The sequence below is a fragment of the Neoarius graeffei genome, chromosome 9 (assembly GCF_027579695.1).
Source record: "Neoarius graeffei isolate fNeoGra1 chromosome 9, fNeoGra1.pri, whole genome shotgun sequence".
In the NCBI taxonomy this organism is placed as follows: Eukaryota; Metazoa; Chordata; class Actinopteri; order Siluriformes; family Ariidae; genus Neoarius; species Neoarius graeffei.
This window is the reverse complement of record NC_083577.1, coordinates 31,314,089-31,334,482: the sequence shown is the minus strand read 5'-3', so window position 1 is coordinate 31,334,482 and position 20,394 is coordinate 31,314,089. Positions and strand designations below refer to the sequence as shown.

General features: G+C 39.7%; 1 protein-coding gene across 1 annotated transcript; it reads left to right on the top strand.

Annotated features, from left to right (window-relative positions):
- The first annotated feature begins 820 nt into the window (after positions 1 to 820).
- Positions 821 to 19,236, top strand: rnd3b (Rho family GTPase 3b). Its single transcript, XM_060929308.1, has 5 exons — positions 821 to 1,218; positions 2,771 to 2,858; positions 12,316 to 12,425; positions 18,237 to 18,365; positions 18,468 to 19,236. Exons 1-5 carry the CDS (start codon positions 1,114 to 1,116, stop codon positions 18,711 to 18,713), a joined length of 678 nt encoding a protein of 225 aa, XP_060785291.1. The 5' UTR covers positions 821 to 1,113; the 3' UTR covers positions 18,714 to 19,236.
- The last annotated feature ends 1,158 nt before the right edge of the window (positions 19,237 to 20,394 follow it).

Sequence of the window (20,394 nt, the reverse complement as noted above, 5' to 3'; positions counted from 1 at the left end):
TCATCTCATCTCATCATCTCTAGCCGCTTTATCCTTCTACAGGGTCGCAGGCAAGCTGGAGCCTATCCCAGCTGACTACGGGCGAAAGGCGGGGTACACCCTGGACAAGTCGCCAGGTCATCACAGGGCTGACACATAGACACAGACAACCATTGATCCCAGAACCAACAGCAAAAAAAAAGAGAAATAGATGAAACAGACATGAGCAAAGATTGGAAGACAAATAAAAGAGAACAATTTGCCTAACAAATAGCAGAAGACTTGAAATGTCTGTAAAGGCAACCCCATGTTCACAGCTCCAGGATTTCTGGTTTGTTCCTGAACTCGGGTTACTGTCTGTGCTGTGTTTCACATGTTCTTCATGGATCCTTGTGGGTTTCTTCAAGATTCTGCGGTTTTCTTCCCACCTCCCAGAAATATGCTTGTGGGTGGATGTGATTCACTATCTTGCCTCTAATGTGAAAGAGTGTGTGTGTGTGTGTGTGTGTGTGTGTACATGGTGTCCTAAGACGAACTGCTGTCCCATCAAGAACATATTCCTCATCCTGCCTGTTCCCAGAATAGACTTTAGAGTCAAAGCAGATTTTTTTTTTTTAAGGAAGCAAGTATGTGCAAACTTTTTATTTAGCCTAAGCAGGAATCAGTCCTATAGAATACAGATCATTTTCATTATGATGAGTCCAGCTCAGTGACTCTTTCTCTGGGCTGTAAGAAACCAGTCACCAGAGGAGAAAAAGTCCTACAGAACTAGTGAAAAGAGAGGCGATGAAAGAGTGCGCCGCATGGAGTGTAAGGGGCGGCTCCGTGTGTGTGTGTGTGTGTGTGTGTGAGAGAGAGAGAAAGAAAGAGAACCCAGGAGCAGAGCAGGGCTGTTACATTTGGAGTGAACACTTCAGACTGAGATACAGCTGCTCGGAACTTCTTGCAGTCCGCAGCTACACTGTGTCCTGTCCGCGCGCGCACCGGGATAACCGCGTGATTAGTTTGCGCCGTTACCATCCACAGACTGGAGGAATGTAACCGTAATGTATCCGGTACAGTGATGGTGTGAAATGGCTCGGGGGGTCCCGGTCCTGATCCTCGCTCACACTGGAAGCAGCTGAAGTTGCGAGGATGGAGCACGCGGCGGATGTGAAGTGTAAGATGGTCGTGGTGGGAGACAGCGCGTGCGGCAAAACCGCCCTGCTCACCGTCTTCGCCAAAGACTGCTTCCCGGAGGTGTGTGTGTGTGTGTGTGTGTGTGTAATGTTTGGAAATGAAGTTCTCTCGTAACTTTGCATGGGAGTTATTAGATCAACTTCTGTCTGTCTGTCTATCGGTCTGTCTGTCTTTCTATATCAATCTCTCCGTCTGTCTGTGTATCTGTCTGTCTATCCCTATTGGCATATCTGTCTGTCTATCTATCTATCTATCTATCTATCTATCTATCTATCTATCTATCTATCTATCTATGTCTGTCTGTCTGTTCCTCTGTGTCTGTCTGGCTGTCCATATTGGTTGATCTATCTATCTATCTATCTATCTATCTATCTATCTATCTATCTATCTATCTATCTATCTATCTATCTATCTATCTATCTATCTATCTATCTGCCTGTCTGTCTGTCTGTCTCTATCTATCTATCTATCTATCTATCTATCTATCTATCTATCTATCTATCTATCTATCTATCTATCTATCTATCTTTGTCTGTCTGTCTGTCTGTCTGTTCCTATCTATCTATCTATCTATCTATCTATCTATCTATCTATCTATCTATCTATCTATCTATCTATCTATCTTTGTCTGTCTGTCTGTCTGTCTGTTCCTATCTATCTATCTATCTATCTATCTATCTATCTATCTATCTATCTATCTATCTATCTATCTATCTATCATTGCAGGGGGTCATTCAATGTCACATTAAACAAAATCTATCTATCTATCTATCTATCTATCTATCTATCTATCTATCTATCTATCTATCTATCTATCTTTGTCTGTCTGCCTGTCTGTTCCTATCTATCTATCTATCTATCTATCTATCTATCTATCTATCTATCTATCTATCTATCTATCTATCTATCTTTGTCTGTCTGTCTGTTCCTCTGTGTCTGTCTGGCTGTCCATATTGGTTGATCTATCTATCTATCTATCTATCTATCTATCTATCTATCTATCTATCTATCTATCTATCTATCTATCTATCTATCATTGCAGGGGGTCATTCAATGTCACATTAAACAAAATCTATCTATCTATCTATCTATCTATCTATCTATCTATCTATCTATCTATCTATCTATCTATCTGTCTGTCTGTCTGTCTGTCTGTCTGTCTGTCTGTCTGTCTTCTTTTTGTTTATTTCACATACAATCATGCCAAGAAGTAGCTAGTTTATCATCAGCATAACACAAGTTTTTCCACATGGATTGTGGTAGCATTGCAGGGGGTCATTCAATGTCACATTAAATAAAATTCTAAAATGAGTTTTTTATACATTAAAATTCTCATCATATACATACATGGAAAAAAAAAAGGTTAGATTTCACAAACACATTTTTGCCATGGACACAGAAGTTTAACATAATGCTACCCTATGTGTTGGTGTGTACTTAATGTGTAAGGAAGATAATTTAGGTTGAAGGGATTGAGCTGAGAAGGTTTGGAAACCCCCGGCATAACACTAAATCCAATATCTGCTTATTAACTGCATTACAAAAAGGACACTGCTAATAATATCTTTACTTCATACTCAAAATTTTGCCTTGGTTGTATCTTTCCAAACAGAGCTACGTGCCGACGGTTTTTGAGAATTACACAGCCAGTTTTGAGATTGACTCTCTCCGAGTGGAGCTCAGCCTCTGGGACACATCCGGTAAGATGATTAGCTTCCAGAGCAACACATAGCTTCAGTTGCTGAAACAGGGTTTCCCAAAATATACAAAGAGGAATGTGGACTAATACAAAGTTTGTAGGAATTGTAATGAGTGAAATCAATTTCTGTGGATTATATGTGAATGAATAGATGATAGTGGCATAGGCATAGTGGAAGCTCTGACTAATTACGTCCATTAAAATTAACTGTGGGTTTTTATTTTATTTCTCTTGGAGTTTATCAAGTTAGTTTTGATTCACCAAATTCTATTTTGGATTTAGTTGCAGTAAATTTGAAATTTAAGTAAGCCAGGTCATTTTTGTTCCAGTGTAGTTTCCAGAGAAGTATAGAGATCCCAGATAAGGATGATGTTATTCCTCTGGAATGTTGGAAGCTTTGAGCAAAGGTTGGTTTGTCAAAACGTTATACAAATATCATATTCCCCAGCAACCGCCACTCTGCTTCCATACATTAAGCATGTGTAGGAAATACTTTTCTCTGGGCTGGAATAATTATATTTTTTGATTAAAATCAAACATGCCTGAGAAAAAGAAAGAAGAAGAAACCTTTATTCGTCACATGCACACTTCAAGCACAGTGAAATTCATCCTCTGCATTTAACCCATCTGAAGCAGTGAACACACGCACACACTCAGAGCAGTGGGCAGTCACACCAGAGCGCCCGGGGAGCAGTCAGGGATTAGGTACCTTGCTCAAGGGCACCTCAGCCCAAGGCCACCCCATGTTAACCTAACTGCATGTCTTTGGATTGTGGGGGAAACCGGAGCACCCGGAGGAAACCCATGCAGACACAGGGAGAACATGCAAACTCCACACAGAAAGGCCCTCGCCGGCCGCTGGGTTCGAACCCGGAACCTTCTTGCTGTGAGGCGACCATGCTAAGTCATGAGAAATTAATTTGAACCTTCAGTATAGATGAACGTAAAACTTTATTCTAGGAAAACTCTTACTTTCTGTCAAAGTTGTATATACCGTAAAGGAGGGTAGGTACTTAACTAGGTTGTAGCATGTTAAGGTCTTTTGCATTGATGGCTTCAAAGAGTAATGTGATTGGATAAATCACTATATCACAATGATCTAAGTTTTATAGCCATTCTGTAGAAACCTTCAATTCAGCAACTGAGTTTTTAAAATTCCTATTCTTGCAGTTTACATTCCTGCAGTCTGGTACTGTCCATACATCAATTAATACTTTCACTTAATTAAATAAATGCAAACACCCAACAAACAAACAAACAAACAAACAAACAAACAAACAAACAAACAAACAAACAAACAAACAAAATGTCATTGTGTCAATGTCAAGGCCATTGTGTGGTGTCTGTGCACCCCCTAGTTCAAACATCCCTTTTCCTGTGTGGTGTATATTTCACATGTATAAACAGACTTTCTCCAGTAATGACACATACATTCTCACATTCTCCTGAAATCAAGTAAGCTCAAGGCCTGGAGGTGATTAACCCACTGTTATTGAAGTGGCCCCAACAGCTGTGTGCCAATCTTGTCCGCCCTGAATTAATGCTCAGAGGTCAGACCATGTGTGACCTCCAGCTGATTGCTGTTTCTCTGAAGTCCCCAATGGGAACTCCAGTATGCAGAACTCAGGAAGTGAGATCAACCAGTGTGCTGTCTCTGCCTTCTTTCATCCATGTGAGGTGACCCAGACTTTATGAAGGATGTACTGTATATTACTCTTGGGTAATAGCACTCAAGTGATGATTTAGACAAAACATGTTTGGCAGTGTGTGTTGCAATGAGACATTTGGACCTAAGGTTTAGGTTGTGTTAGATTTGCCAGGAAATTCCAGGGGCGTCTACTTGCATATGAAGCCAAAAATGAGTTGATTTAAAACAGCTGCTCATCGACTTAGACTTGCTATTGCAGCAACAACCTTTGCTTCAGTACAAAAAAAATCTAACCTCTTGTATTAGGCTGCAAAAAAAATTGACTCATAAATCAACACAAAATGTGGATGCTCTGAACTCCATGGTTTGCATTCATTTTGAGCCCTAACTAGCTTTCTGGAGCAGAGTCATCTCCCAGAATAGATAGCTAACCCAGTTTACTGTGAGCAAAGCGGGTGTGCGTATGCTCTCTCCGTTTCTAGTGAGATGGTGACTTGTAGAGGGAATCCCACAGTAAAAGTAAGAGAGCTGTGTAGAAAAACTGGATATTGGATATTCCAGGTTCTTGCTGCAGGGCAGAAGTTGTAGATTTATTGCATGCTGTAAAATACAATACAAAAAGAATGGTTCTGTCAGGCAGGTCATGATCTCAGTTTCTCTCTCCTTTGTCATTTGTCATTACCTGATAGAAGTGTGCATTGTGGCACCCCGATCTGATTTGTAATTGTTTTTAATGTTTATAAAAGTTGGCAATGTGAATTCTTTTTCTCTCAGTGTTGGAGTTTCTCCAGTTTCCATCAGATAGCTAGCGCTTCCCATCACACCATAGCTACCAACCAAAAACTACCACATCCTTCCTCTGAGACACATGAAGCCATCGCATAATTTACAAACTGCTGTTCATGCAACATCATAGATGTAGATGAATGTGCTAACTACCCTCTTCTGCATACATAAGCCCAGAAGGACAAATGATTGGTTACTGTCACTCTGATTGACAAGTGAGAATGGTGCCATCCTACCCACCCAGTAAGCACGGCTTGTTTTGCTTTCTTGGACTTCTGGCCTTCAATGGCTATACAGTAGCATTATCAAGATTCAGTATCTGCTGACAGTTGGCCAGCATGCACATTCTTATGAATTACAGTAATGATGATAATAATACCATACCTTTTTTTAGATGGATATATCCCCATCATAGCATAATAGCCTGGATTAATTTAAAAACTTTGAAATATGTATATGAACTGTTATAAGTTGCATGACATTTGTGGAATGTGCTTAGTTTCAGGCTTCCCTTTTCTGATATCTTAAAGACTTTCCACACCCATTACACTAGCTACAGAACTATTTGTTTCAGTTACAGACTGGCTCCCTTCAATATTCCCGCTTTGTTTATGTCTGGGAAGTGAAATCATACTTTGGCTTTGCTAAACAGATGTTCTATTGTTAATGTCTGTCTGTGGACCTGTGTGGGTTGTTTTCAGGTAGATGGAAATCAAATGGGCTTCTTTCTTTTTTCAGCATGTCATAGTAGTGGTTTTGGCTTAAAACAATGTGAATATATCTTCAGTAATTGTTCTGAATTCCTATAAAATATTGGCATGATGTCTAGCAGGGCTTGTTAGTGTTACTCAAAACCATTCAAAGACACTCCTTAAAGGTGCAGTTTCCACATACTTTTACACTGACATGATGGTGACATTAATTTGAAGGTGGAACAGGAGTTCCCTGACTTTAATGTTTAATGTGCCATGTTTAATATTTCCCAGATTGACCCGTAAGAATTAAGATTATGGGATGCTTTTGTCAGAAAATAGTTATAAATATATTATTTTACAGGCGGCACGGTGGTGTAGTGGTTAGCGCTGTCGCCTCACAGCAAGAAGGTCCTGGGTTCGAGCCCCGGGGCCGGCGAGGGCCTTTCTGTGTGGAGTTTGCATGTTCTCCCCGTGTCCGCGTGGGTTTCCTCCGGGTGCTCCGGTTTCCCCCACAGTCCAAAGACATGCAGGTTAGGTTAACTGGTGACTCTAAATTGACCGTAGGTGTGAATGGTTGTCTGTGTCTGTGTGTCAGCCCTGTGATGACCTGGCGACTTGTCCAGGGTGTACCCCGCCTTTCGCCCGTGGTCAGCTGGGATGGGCTCCAGCTTGCCTGCGACCCTGTAGAAGGATAAAGCGGCTAGAGATAATGAGATGAGATATTATTTTACAGCAAACTATTGCTTCAAATGTTGTAGCTACTTTGAGTTCATTAATTAATTAATTAATTAATTCATTCATTCATCTTGATTAACTACAGTTTCTTGCAAAAGTATTCATCCCCCTTGGTGTTTGTCCTGTTTTTTTGCATTACAAGCTGGAATTAAAATGGATTTTTGGAAGGTTAGCACCATTTGATTTACACAACATGCCGACCACTTTAAAGGTGAAAATGGTTGTTTTATTGTAGCACAAACAATAATTCAGATGAAAAAACAGAAATCTGAAGTGTGCCTATGTATTCACCCCCTTTCGTATGAAACCCCTAAATAAGAGCTGGTCCAACCCATTCACTTCATAAGTCACATAATTAGTCGATTAAGCTCCACTTGTGTGCAAAGTGTCACATGATCTGTCACATAATATATGTATAAATCAACCTGTTCTGGAAGGACCCTGACTCTGCAACACTACTAAGCAAGCAACATGAAAACCAAGGAACACTCCAAACAGGTCAGAGACAAAGTTGTGGAGAAGTATGGATCAGGGTTGAGTAATAAAAAATATCCCAAACTTTGAATATCCCAGGGAGTACCATTAAATCCATTTTTGCAAAATGGAAAGAATATGTCACCACTACAAACCTGACAAGAGAAGGCTGCCTACCAAAACTCACAGACTGGGCAAGGAGGGCATTAATCAGAGATGCAACAAAGACACCAAAGATAACACTGAAGGAGCTGCAAAGATCCACAGCGGAGATAGGAGTATCTGTCCATAGGACCACTTTAAGCCATACACTCCACAGAGCTGGGCTTTATGGAAGAGTGGCCAGAAAAAGTCATTGCTTAAAGCGTATACGCAGAGTCATGGCCTCACTTTCGTTTATAAATGCCTTGAGACCTCAAGAATGGCACAGGAATAGTTTTAAGCATTAACAATAAATCTAATATAGTAATTTTTACGATTAAAGTGATTCATATAGGTAGCGTCTGAGTGAATGACCTTGATGTCCGTAACGTCACAGAAGGAAGTCTATCAGTCTCATCACCATTTCCGCTATACTAAAACACAGAGCTGACTGCAACTCCAATCCTCCATTTTGAGCTAATTTATTGCCATGCCACGTAGATGTGTTGCTGCACCCGCCAGCAACATGATAGAAGGTGGATTTATGTTGCATTCATGGCCCAAGAATGTTCAAACTGCAAAGATTTGGACGCGTTTTGCGAGAAGTTCACGGGCACATTAGGCGCCTACGAAGTGGTCTGTCCTCTGCTCTGCACATTTTACTGAGGACTCATACGAAACCTCTGATCTGTTGAGGAGCGTTGGCTATAAGCCCATATTGAAAGAGGGCACAGTATCAACAATTAAAGAAAAAGAAAACTACAAGAAAAGGAAAGTATATATTTATTTTTTTAAAAAGCAAAGTTCAGTTGCACCAGTCCTCCCGGAGTGAGCTGAGGGTTGTTGCTAAAACCTGGGATGGAACGGGACTTGACTTATTGCTCGGGCAGTGACCTCCCCGTGGTTGTTGCTAAAACCAGTGATGTCCCGTTCTGTCCTGGGTTTTAGTAATTGCCTGAGCCGAGCAGTAATGGCGGAGTACTCCGTATGGACAAAATAGAGAATGAGTGGCGCAGCCGTCTTATTTCTTCACTGGATATTGCTGCCATCTCGCCCTTATGTGGAAGAAGTGAATGAACGGAGAACTGAACAAACAACTGAAAGTCAGATTGTTTCAGAACAATCGGCCACAAGATCGGCCTTCAAGAAGCGAGAACACAGATGGGTAAGCTCTGACTCTCATTTGGATAAAAAAACAACAAAAACAACACGTTGTTTACCTGCATTTAGATTAATACATGTAACTTGTATTGTGTATTTAAGTTACTGGTATAAGTATTTAATTAGCTTCAGACTGTGATTGTCTCAGTTCATCTGATTATTTAATTAGCCTTTTACATCTTATCAGTGAAAATGCATGCATGTACATGTATGTTGCATAAGTTATAACACCTCTCCTGTTTTAATGAGAATCAACCCACAATCAGTGAAGTCAAATCAGTCTTAGGTGAGCAAGTCGGTGACGGTATTTCTTACTTTCACCATAATTTTTATTTATATGACTTTGGTCTATAGCTGTAACCTCCTAGGGCTTAGCGGTCACATGCGTGGACAGCACTTTATGGAAATTCGGAACAAGAATCCACATATGTGGACAAACTTTTTCTCTAAAAGTACATCTTATCAAAAGATGATGCTTAGTTTTTATTCTAATCAGGTTCTAATAAGCCCAAATAGCAAAGAGAAATAAAAAATGCATCTAAAAAAACAGCTTGGGACTTAGGAGGTTAAAACCGGTTACCGCAGTGACATCACGCACTCAGGCATGGCTAGCTCAGCGGGGCAGCTCAAATGCCAACTTTGCGGTTGATTTTAACTCTCAAATATATATATATATATTTATTCCCATTTATGCAGCATACAAGAGTCAAGGACAGAGATACTATCCACTCAGAAATTTATTTTAAAATAAAGGTTCTGCGTATCTGCTTTAAGAAAACACATTTGGAGTTTGTCCAACAGCATGTGGCAGACTCCCCAAACACATGGAAGAAGATTCTCTGGCCAAATGAAACTAAAATTGATCTTTTTGGCCATCATGGCAAATGCCATATTTGGTGCAAACCCAACACCCTGAGAACACCATTCCTACAGTGAAGCATGGTGGTGGCAGCAGCATGCTGTGGGGATATTTTTCATATGCAGGGACAGGAAAGCTGGTCAGGACTGAAGAAAAGATGGATGACACTAAATACAGGGCAATTCTGGAGGAAAACCTGTTTGAGTCAGCCAGAGGTTTGAGACTGGGATGAAGGTTCACGTTCCAGCAGGACAATGACCCTAAACATATTGCTAAAGCTACACTGCAGTGGTTTAAAAGGAAACATTTAAATGTTTTGGAATGGCCTAATCAAAGCCCAGACCTCAATCCAATTGAGAATCTATGGCATAACTTGAAGATTGCTGTTCACCAACACAACCCATCTAACTTGAAGGAGTTGGAGCAGTTTTGCCTTGAGGAATGGGCAACAATCCCAGTGGCTAGATGTACTAAGCTAATAGAGACATACCCCAAGAGACTTGCAGCTGTAATTGCAGCAAAAGGTGGCTCTACAAAGTATTGACTTTGGAGCGGGGGAGGGGTGAATACCTATGCATACTCCAGATTTCTGTTTTTTCATCTTAATTATTGTTTGTGTCACAATAAACAGCAATTTTCACCTTTAAAGTTGTAGGCATGTTGTGTAAATCAAATGGCGCTAACCCCCCAAAAAATCCATTTTAATTCCAGCTCGTAATGCGATAAACAGGACGAACACAAAGGGGGATGAATACTTTTGAAGGACACTGTAATTACAGGGCCATGGTAAATCCGGAGTCTCATCTCATCTCATTATCTCTAGCTGCTTTATCCTTCTACAGGGTCGCAGGCAAGCTGGAGCCTATCCCAGCTGACTATGGGCGAAAGACGGGGTACACCCTGGACAAGTCGCCAGGTCATCACAGGGCTGACACATAGACACAGACAACCATTCACACTCACGGTCAATTTAGAGTCACCAGTTAACCTAACCTGCATGTCTTTGGACTGTGGGGGAAACCAGAGCACGCGGACACGGGGAGAACATGCAAGCTCCGCACAGAAAGGCCCTCACCGGCCACGGGGCTCGAACCCGGATCTTCTTGATGTGAGGCGACAGCGCTAACCACTACACCACCGTGCCGCCCAAATCCGGAGTCTATCCCAGGAATCCTTGTTTTTTATGCAATGGAAAATATATTTCACTGACATAATGCGCTCTGCTTTCTGTGATCTGTGGTCTTCGTTTTCCAGTTTTTGAATATGACCCTTAGGCTGTAACATACTTTCCATTTTTATCTTTTGGCAATATCATTAATGTTTGTTGTGGTCCACAAGTCTGCCAGATGGCAATATGAAAGATTGGAGCATGAAACAAGTATGCTCTGGCTTACGTGTTACACTACATGTAAAGAATAGCCCCTTGTTCATGGTTCTATACGTTCTTTCTATCATTCATTCATTCATTCATCTTCAGTAAGCACTTTATTCTGATCAGAATTGTGGTGGCTCTGGAGTCTGTCCCTGGAAAACTGGGTGTGAGCTGGGAATACACTGTGGATGGGATATAACATGGTAACACACATTGACACACTCACTGATACCTGTGACTGATACCTGAAGGAAACCCACACAGACATTGGAAGAGCCTGGGGAAACTCTGCATAGACAGAAACCTGAGCTCAGGATCAAACTGTTTTTCTGTACTTTTTATCTTTACTGTTCTATTGATGGCAAGCATTAATTTTGTACCGAGTCAACTCTTTGCTTATATTATACGGTTAATACAAAAATATTCAATGTAGACTAACTGTGTGTAGATTTTATACAAAAAGTATTAAACATTGTTTTAAAAATTCCATACTTCCACACTTTTTTAATGCAAGCTCTACTACTGGCGTGACTTTGTATCTCTAAATCCCTTTTTGCACATATTTCCTTTTTTTTGTTCCTTCAAAGCTGAATTCACCCAAGTCCAGCAGAATTTGATGGGGTTGCAGTGTTCTAAGTAACAGATACTATATTGAACTACAACTAAAACCCTAAAACCCATAGTTATAGAAACAAAGAATAAAAGGCAACAGTGAAAGTTTTGGGACGGAGGAGTGCCGCCATCACTTCGCTGTGTGTGCTGTAGGGAAACAGGCAAACAATACAGATTATTTATAATTGCATGGTGCAACATAGCATTTCATGGTCACATGCTGGTTTGCCGTTCATTCAGTGGTGGGGAGTCACTTTTCCTCCCACCTTATCCATCATTCCTCAAGCCCACAGAAGACTTTCCTGCATTCCTCAGTGCTCTCTCTCTCTCTCTCTCTCTCTCTCTCTCTCTCTCTCTCTCGATAGATAGATAGATAGATAGATAGATAGATAGATAGATAGATAGATAGATAGATAGATAGATAGATCTTAAGCTATATTTTATTGTAGCTCACATCATTTTTGCTGTGGTATTAAAATTTTTCTGTCCATCAGTTTTCTTTTGTAATAACTTTGTAACACTATGTTCCATACATTACATATAAGTTAAAGTCTTCTTGGAAGAAATGCGGTGCTTGTGTGGTACTTTAGTACTGTTGTTGGTTTGGTTTTGCAAAAATATTGAACAACTGAACTTTGAACTGAATAACACTTGTTAAAATTGAAACAAAAAAAGAATGTTCCATTGACCCAAGCCATCTCTTTACACTGTACAGCAATACAACTGTATAACTAATAAAGAATAACAGAGTGTGTGTGTGTGTGTGTGTGTGTGTGTGTGTGTGTGTGTGTGTGTGTGTGTGTGTGTGTGTACACATTGTACTCCACAATTTTCACTGCCAAACAATATTTTTGAAAATGTATGTATAAAAAAAATTGAAAAAACTTATGGATAAAATAAAAAAAAATTGAAAGTAGGTAATTTTGTCCCTAACAGAACAAAAGTTTGAGGATTTTCAACCTTCTTATTTTGTAGGATCACCATACTACGACAATGTACGTCCGCTCTCATACCCTGACGCAGACGCAGTGCTCATCTGTTTTGACATCAGCCGTCCAGAAACCCTGGACAGTGTGCTCAGGAAGGTGGGTACAATGTGGCATCACAGCCATAATTCAATTCATTTGTGGATTTGATTGTACACAGTGAACTCTTCATGCCTCTGCTTAGTCAGAGCAGGACAGTAGCTTCTATTAACTTTCTCACAAGGCTGGGCTTTGTGTTATTGGGTCAAGTGGGTTTATGAAAAGCAGCCCAGACACTGGGGTGCTGGTGGTGAGGGTTGTTATTGTCCAAGTTGAAAGGAAATGCAACATGTAGGAGGTCCAGATACTCTTTGAAATCATGTTCACACGTATGGAAATAGAATGAGAAGACATGTTTACATTTTTACTGAGAGATGCAGAACTTTGGTGTGGTCAAGATCTGTGTGACCTTTGACCTCTGATATCACTGAGACTGAAGACAATGCCAGTGGAGTCAAGAGTAGGCTAAGAAACAGAAGTTTGTTCCTCTACAAGGGAGGCACTGCTTCTTTTGCTTCAGTTCTGGTTTAATTATATTTTAAAATAGGACACTTTCATATCAGTTTATTATCAGTAGTTAACTGTACGTAGTGTCAGGATGGAATTTGTTGGAAGAACTGTTATCACCTCAAACTAAAATTTAAACAGACAAGAACCCAGTACCACTGTCAGAGGGAGTGTGTTTGGGTGTCATTACAGACCACACTCATATAGTTAAATCTTATATTTCCAGTCAACCTTTTTGGATAGACTCCATGAACTTGGAACAACTAGTTCTCAGATTTAATGTTACTTCTTTAGAACTCAAAATATAACAAAACAATCTTAGTAAAAGCAACACTTTCTTCCTTCTGAAGATCTTTTGAGAAGCAAGCAAAAAATTCTATTTGTTTTTGTATCTACAGTACTGTGCAAAAGCCTTAGACACCCTATTTTTTCATACAAACTTTGTTATAGATTTCTATTTTATGACTTCTACATTATTGAGTCAGTCCAAAAACATTTTAGACTTCCAAACATTCGTTTTCCAGCACAAAATGAAATGTTACAGAAAAAAAAATGTTTGTACCTGAGCAGCATGTTACATGAGACCACTTTTCAGATTAAAAAAGAAAGCATAATGAAGGATCCTGGGTTTTCCTCCAAAATTAAGAAGCGAGTGTGACAGTCAAAGTATCCAGAAGAACTGTGGCTGGTTCTGCAAGATGTTAAGTAAAACCTACAGCTCATTTTCTTATAAAACTGCACTCAGTGTACCTGAGACTACTGTTTTTTTTTTTTTGTAAGCAAAGGGACATCTCACATCATATATTGACTTTGTTTCATTGATTATGGCTTACTGCTGTTTATAGTTGTTTTTTTTATGTTGAAACATTTAATTTCATCATTTTTAAGCCATTTTTGGTGTACAGCAGTTCTTTACATTTCTTTACAAGACTTTTGCACAGTACTGTATATCAGATAAAACCAATGATCTAGGCATAAAGGTTACAGCTGCACAATGCATAATATCATGCAGATACAAACCAAGAGCTTCAGTTAATGTTCACATCAAAGTTAAGGTTAGGGAAAAAATGTGACATTGTCCTTGGCAGAGTTGTTGGTGCCAGATGGGCTCTTGAGTACAGTGTCTTGCAAAAGTATTCATCCCCCTTTGTGTTTGTCCTGTTTGTCATATTACCAGCTGGAATTAAAATGGATTTTTGGGGGTTTAGAGCCATTTGATTTACACACCATGCCTACAACTTTTAAAGGTGAAAATTGTTGTTTTATTGTGACACAAACAATAATTATGATGAAAAACCAGAAATCTGGAGTATGCATAGGTACCCCCCCCCCCCCCAAAAAAAGGCAATACTTTGTAGAGCCACCTTTTGCTGCAATTACAGCTGCAAGTCTCTAATGTCTGCTAATGTCTCTATTAGCTGAACACATCTTGCCACTGGGATTTTTGCCCATTCCTCAAGGCAAAACTGATCCAACTCCTTCAAGTTAGATGGGTTGTGTTGGTGTACAGCAATCTTCAAGTTATGCCACAGATTCTCAATTGGATTGAGGTCTAGGCTTTGATTAGGCCATTCCAAGACATTTAAATGTTTCCCTTTAAACCACTGCAGTGTAGCTTTAGCAGTATGTTTAGGGTCATTGTCCTGCCCGGAACATGAACCTTCGTCCCAGTCTCAAACCTCTGGCTGACTCAAACAGGTTTTCCTCCAGAATTGCCCTGTATTTAGTGCCATCCATCTTTCCTTCAGTCCTGACCAGCTTTCCTGTCACTGCAGAAGAAAAATATCCCCACAGCATGCTGCTGCCACCACCATGCTTCACTGTAGGAATGGTGTTCTCAAGGTGTTGGGTTTGCACCACACATGGTATTTCCCATGATAGCCAAAAAGATCAATTTTAGTCTCATTTAACCAGAGAATCTTCTTCCATGTGTTCGGGGAGTCTGCCATCTGCTGCTGGGCAAACTCCAAATGTGCTTTCTTTAGCAATGACTTTTTTCTGGCCACTCTTCCATAAAGCCCCGCTCTGTGGCGTGTACAGCTTAAAGTGGTCCTATGGACAGATACTCCCATCTCTGCTGTGGATCTTTGCAGCTCCTTCAGTGTTATCTTTGGTGTCTTTGGTGCATCTCTGATTAATGCCCTCCTTGCCTGGTCTGTGAGTTTTGGTGGGCGGTCTTCTCTTGTCAGGTTTGTAGCGGTGACATATTCTTTCCATTTTTCAATAATGGATTTAATGATGCTCTGTGGAATATTCAAAGTTTGGGATTTTTTTAAATCCAACCCTGATCTATACTTCTCCACAACTTTGTCTCTGACCTGTTTGGAGTGCTCCTTGGTTTTCATGTTGCTTGCTTAGTAGTGTTGCAGAGTCAGGGTCCTTCCAGAACAGGTTGATTGATACAGACATCATGTGACAGATCATGTGACACTTTGATTGCACACAGGTGGAGCTTAATCAACTAATTATGTGACTTATGAAGTGAATTGGTTGGACCAGCTCTTATTTAGGGATTTCATACGAAAGGGGGTGAATACATATGCACACTCCAGATTTCTGTTTTTTCATCTTAATTATTGTTTGTGTCACAATAAAATATCAATTTGCACCTTTAAAGTTGTAGGCATGTTGTATAAATCAAATGGTGCTAACCTTCCAAAAATCGATTTTAATTCCATCATGTAATGCAAAAAACAGGAAAAAACATCAAGGGGGATGAATACTTTTGCAAAAGACTGTACTTCAGAAACTGCTGCTCTCCTGGGATTTTCACACATAGGAGTCGACAAAGTTTACACAGAATGATGCAGAAAAAAAATACCCATTAAGCAGCAGTTCTGAGTCAGGAGGGTCTAAATGTCTTGTTGATGAAAGAGGTCAAGAGAGAATAGCTAGTCTGGTTCAAGCTGACAGGAAGGCTACAGTAACTCAAATAACCACTCTGTACAACCTTGAAGACCAGAAAAGCATCTCAGAATGCACAACATGACAAACCTATTGCCAGAGGTGGACAAAGTACCCAACTTCATTACTTAAGTCAAAGTACAGATCCCACTGGTCAAATGTTACTCCGATACAAGTAAAAGTTGGACAGTCAAATTTTTACTCAAGTTAAATTACTGAAGTACTTGCTTTTAAAAATACTTAAGAATTAAAAGTACATTTTTTGTCAATGCATTTTTGTATTATTGCCACAGCGCTTACAAAACCTAATGCCTCTGAAGCAACCGACTGGATTTACTGACTAGCTTGTAGAAACTATAGAATAAACACCTGGTAGAATGTTACAGAATGAAACACAACTGAACTGAAAAAGAGCCAGTGTCATTTAATATATATATTTTTTTAAATTGTAACACTCCTCCCCACCCCCACAAAACAGCATGGTAGTGTTCTGGCAATGTGTGCACATATGCCTGTGTATGTTAATCATTAAGACAGTGGAATAGCTGAAAATGCAGCTTGCTCAGAAAATAAAAATGACAATCCAACCTGCTTAAAACCCAGGCCCACACCTCTAGCTTAATAACTGCCCAACAGCAACACTGCTTTCAGCAAGACAAAAAAATGCAAGACCATCATCTGACATCAAAACAAAAAATTCCAGCAATTTGTTGTGACTGACTAGTACAATACTGTCCATCTCACAGGTCTCATGTGTGTGTGTGTGTGTGTGTGTGTGTGTGTGTGTGTGCGCATGCATACACGTGTAATTGTATGTATTCATGCATGCACATATGAATCTGCCTGTGGAATCATGGAGGTTTAACGTTAAACTAGCTAGTCAGTGAAGCTCCACCTGAGATGCTAGCAAACTCTTTTAGTTACTAGAAAAGAAAGTTTTCTATATTTTTGTTTATTTGGCAAGACTATGCTAAAACATATTTCTGAAAGGAATTCAGATAAGTTAATATTATTCATGTTAGCATAACACCGTTTTTACATGCTAACTAACAGTGTCCAAGTTAACTAGCTTTAACGTTAACCGTGGACAAGGCTATGGCAACTTGGCGGGCAAATCCATAGAAAGTCATTTGACTAACCAGATTGCATAGCTACTGCAATGTTATCGCTAGCTCTAAAGTGCAGACAACTTCATTATAAGCTTTCTCTTGGAACAAAACATTTACATACCTCAATATGCTTCCGCAGGTTGGACGGCAAGTTTTTGGAGGTCGTGATGTGGTTCGTTTTAGGCAAACAAAGCAAACATTTAAAACAAAATGAGACTTTATTCCTTTCAGAAAACTGAAACATGGGTTCTAGGTAAAGCCATGGGTGCATGCATTCCCCAGAAGTACTGCCTGCTTCCATTCTACTGTCAACTGATCATGTTAAATAATGCTGCGGAGAAATCACTGAACTTGATTGTATGCAGTCTATGGACATGATGTGACCCTAGTGATTACTGATAGGCTGTCTCAGTGTTACCTGTGGGAAAAAAAAAAACAATTATGTTTTTGAAAAGAAAAGAAAAAAACATCCACTTTCAAAGCTTCTTCATAGTAACGAGTAATGAGGACCTTGATAGAAATGTAGTGGAGTAAAAAGTATGATATTTGTCTTTCAAATGTAGTAAAGTTAAAGTCATAAATTGCCAAAAAATAATACTCAAGTAAAGTACAGATACTCAAAAAGTTTACTTAAGTACAGTACTCAAGTAAATGTACTTCGTCACTGTCCACCTCTACATTGCCAACATGAGCCTTATGAATGGACATGGTGTCTGAAATGGTTTCTGGTTTTTCAAACATAATGCCTCACAGGCATTCTATCTTGTGGTTATGTAACAGCTGAATGTAGAGTTGTAGTACTTGAGATTGGTCTTGGTAAGCTAATAGAGACATACTCCAAGAGACTTGCAGCTATTATTGCAGCAAAAGGTGTTTCTGAAAAGTATTGACTTTGGGGGGTGAATACCTATGCACACTCCAGACTTCTGTTTTTTTCATCTTAATAATTGTTTGTGTCACGATAAAACAACAATTTCCACCTTTAAAGTTGTAAGTATATTGTGTAAATCAAATGGTGCTACCCCCCCCACCCCCCAAAAAATCCATTTTTCCATCTTGTAATGCGACAAAACAGGACAAACACCAAAGAGGATGAATACTTTTGCAAGACATTGTATGCCTCTGTACTGTGTTTTAAGAATAATTTTGCACTTACAACAGTCAACAATAATTTGATCTCTATAATTTGTACCATTTATTCCAATATTTATTACAAAACCTTGTATTGCACCTTTAGATGTCAGTCTGGACTCCAAAAAAATTTCTACTCAAGTAATTAAACTATATTAACAAGAAATGCTGAAACATGACAATTTCCATTTTCTACTAATTATTTTGAATTTCTTTGCAGTGGAAAGGTGAGATTGAGGAATTCTGTCCCAACACTAAAATGCTCCTCGTTGGTTGCAAGTCAGACCTGCGCACAGACCTGGCAACCTTTGTGCAGCTCTCCAACGAGCTGCCACTGACATACGATCAGGTAAAAAAAAAAAAACCTTCAGAAATAACAGCATGGCAATAACTTAATGTTGATCCATAATTAGTCTCTCTCTCTCTCTTTCTCTCTCTCTCTCTCTGTCAGGGTTCAAACATGGCCAAGCAGATCTCAGCTCCTTACATAGAGTGCTCTGCGCTGCAGTCGGAGAACAGTGTGAGAGACATTTTCCATGTGGCTGCTTTGGCCTGCGTCAACAAGAGCAACAAAAATGTAAAGCGCCACAAGTCTTCCAGAGCCACCAAGAGATCCTCACACATGCCCAGTAGACCCGAGCATGATTCAATGTCATGTCTCCACAAGAGCAAGGCCAAAACCTGTTCTGTCATGTGAAGAACCAACAGAAACTCTTTTATGCATTGGTATTTTGGATAAATGGATTTGCTTTCCATCAGGATTGAAAACATTTTTTGCACTTTATACAAATTCACTGTCTCCTCCAAGATGGTTACACTATATACCGTAATTTTGAGGAGTGCCACAGCACTGAGCCTGGAACCCAAGAGACCTGAATTAATGGAGTGTTTATTGCTGTGCCAAAACCTGATTTCCCTTTTAAATATATGCAGCATGGAAATGATGAATTCAGATACATTGAGCAAACTTCAAGTAGGAGAAAGGAATCTTTTGTAGTCATTAGAATTCCAATAGTCAGTATACAAAATATCAAGGCAGAACAATCGCCTAGACCCTGTTTTTATTTCAGTGAAATAAATTATGGATGTATCTTACTTTAGTGAAACTAACCTCACATGTGACCACTGACCAAAGCAGAAAATGATAGACTGTGGTTAGTCTTCTCAGAACTGAGGAATTTTGTAAATGAACATAAAGCAATAAATAAATCATAACTTCCTGTGTGTATAAATTCTGTCCTCTGTTACCCCTTTTCCATCAACAGGTAACAGATTCCGTTCTGGTTCATGCACCAAATTTTGAACCTTTCGGAGCATTTCAACAAAAAATAAATTTGTTTGGAACTTGTAAAGTGGGTTTCCAGCTGGAACCAAATATAATACAAGCTGTGATTACATCAGTGGGTGTGTCATGAGTTTGGAGAGGAAGCAGAGTGCACCAATGGAGAACGCAATGGAAAAGGATACATCTTGAGAAAAAATGGACCGGAAGCAAATATCTGTAACAACAGAGCAAAAGCTCGCAGGTAATCAATGTGCTCTGATATCTTGCTACTACTGTTTACTTCCGTTGTGCATTGTGCAACGCCCTCTATTCATGACACATCCTACAATGGTTCTGCTCAAAAGTGGTGAAAATATGGGCTGATTTGCTAGCTGGCACCAAGGTTCAAAGAATCCTGAATGGAACTGTTTCAAGAACCTATTCCCTGTTGGTCAAAAAGTGGTATACCCAACCTTCTGTCTAACCATGATGCTTTAAACCAAAGGAGCAACTAGAAATACATAGAGGACCTAGTGAATGCGTGGACAAGTGGGGCATTTGTCAACCAGCTCAATCCACTGCTAAATGAAAAACACACTAATTTAGCCAACCAATTTTAGATGACAACCAAACAATATTAGATTATAGTGGAAAATTTATCATATCCATCCTTCTTTTAATATGATCAAGACAAGCATTAGCTTTGCCCATGGTAGACTGAGATGGTGACAAGTGTTTAAAAAGAGTGAATTCCATTTAAAGTCAGTGGGGGCCAAGGTGGTGCAGTGTGTAGTATTACCACTGCACAGCTCTTGAGTCCCTGGTTCAATCCTGAGTTCATCCTGTGTCTGCATGGGTTTCTTCCATGTTTGATAATTTCTTCACACCTCACATAAAAGATGCTGGTAATTAGATTGGTGACTCTAAATTGCCTCCAACTGTAAATGTATGTGCATGATGCCCTATGATTAACTGGCATGCCATCCAGAGTGTATTCCTGCCTTATGCCCAGTGTTCCCCTGAAAGACTCCAGATCCATCACAACCCTCTGGACTTTGGATTGCACAATAAAACATAAATGCATAAGTAAATCCACACTGCACATAAATATTCG

What these genes read in the sequence shown, in the direction of transcription:
- rnd3b (XM_060929308.1), top strand. Translation starts at nt 1,114, where the DNA reads ATGGAGCACGCGGCGGATGTGAAGTGTAAGATGGTCGTGGTGGGAGAC. An exon ending in CCAAAGACTGCTTCCCGGAG is followed by an intron (nt 1,219 to 2,770) that starts GTGTGTGTGTGT and finishes CTTTCCAAACAG; the next exon opens with AGCTACGTGCCGACGGTTTT. An exon ending in TGCCACTGACATACGATCAG is followed by an intron (nt 18,366 to 18,467) that starts GTAAAAAAAAAA and finishes TCTCTCTGTCAG; the next exon opens with GGTTCAAACATGGCCAAGCA.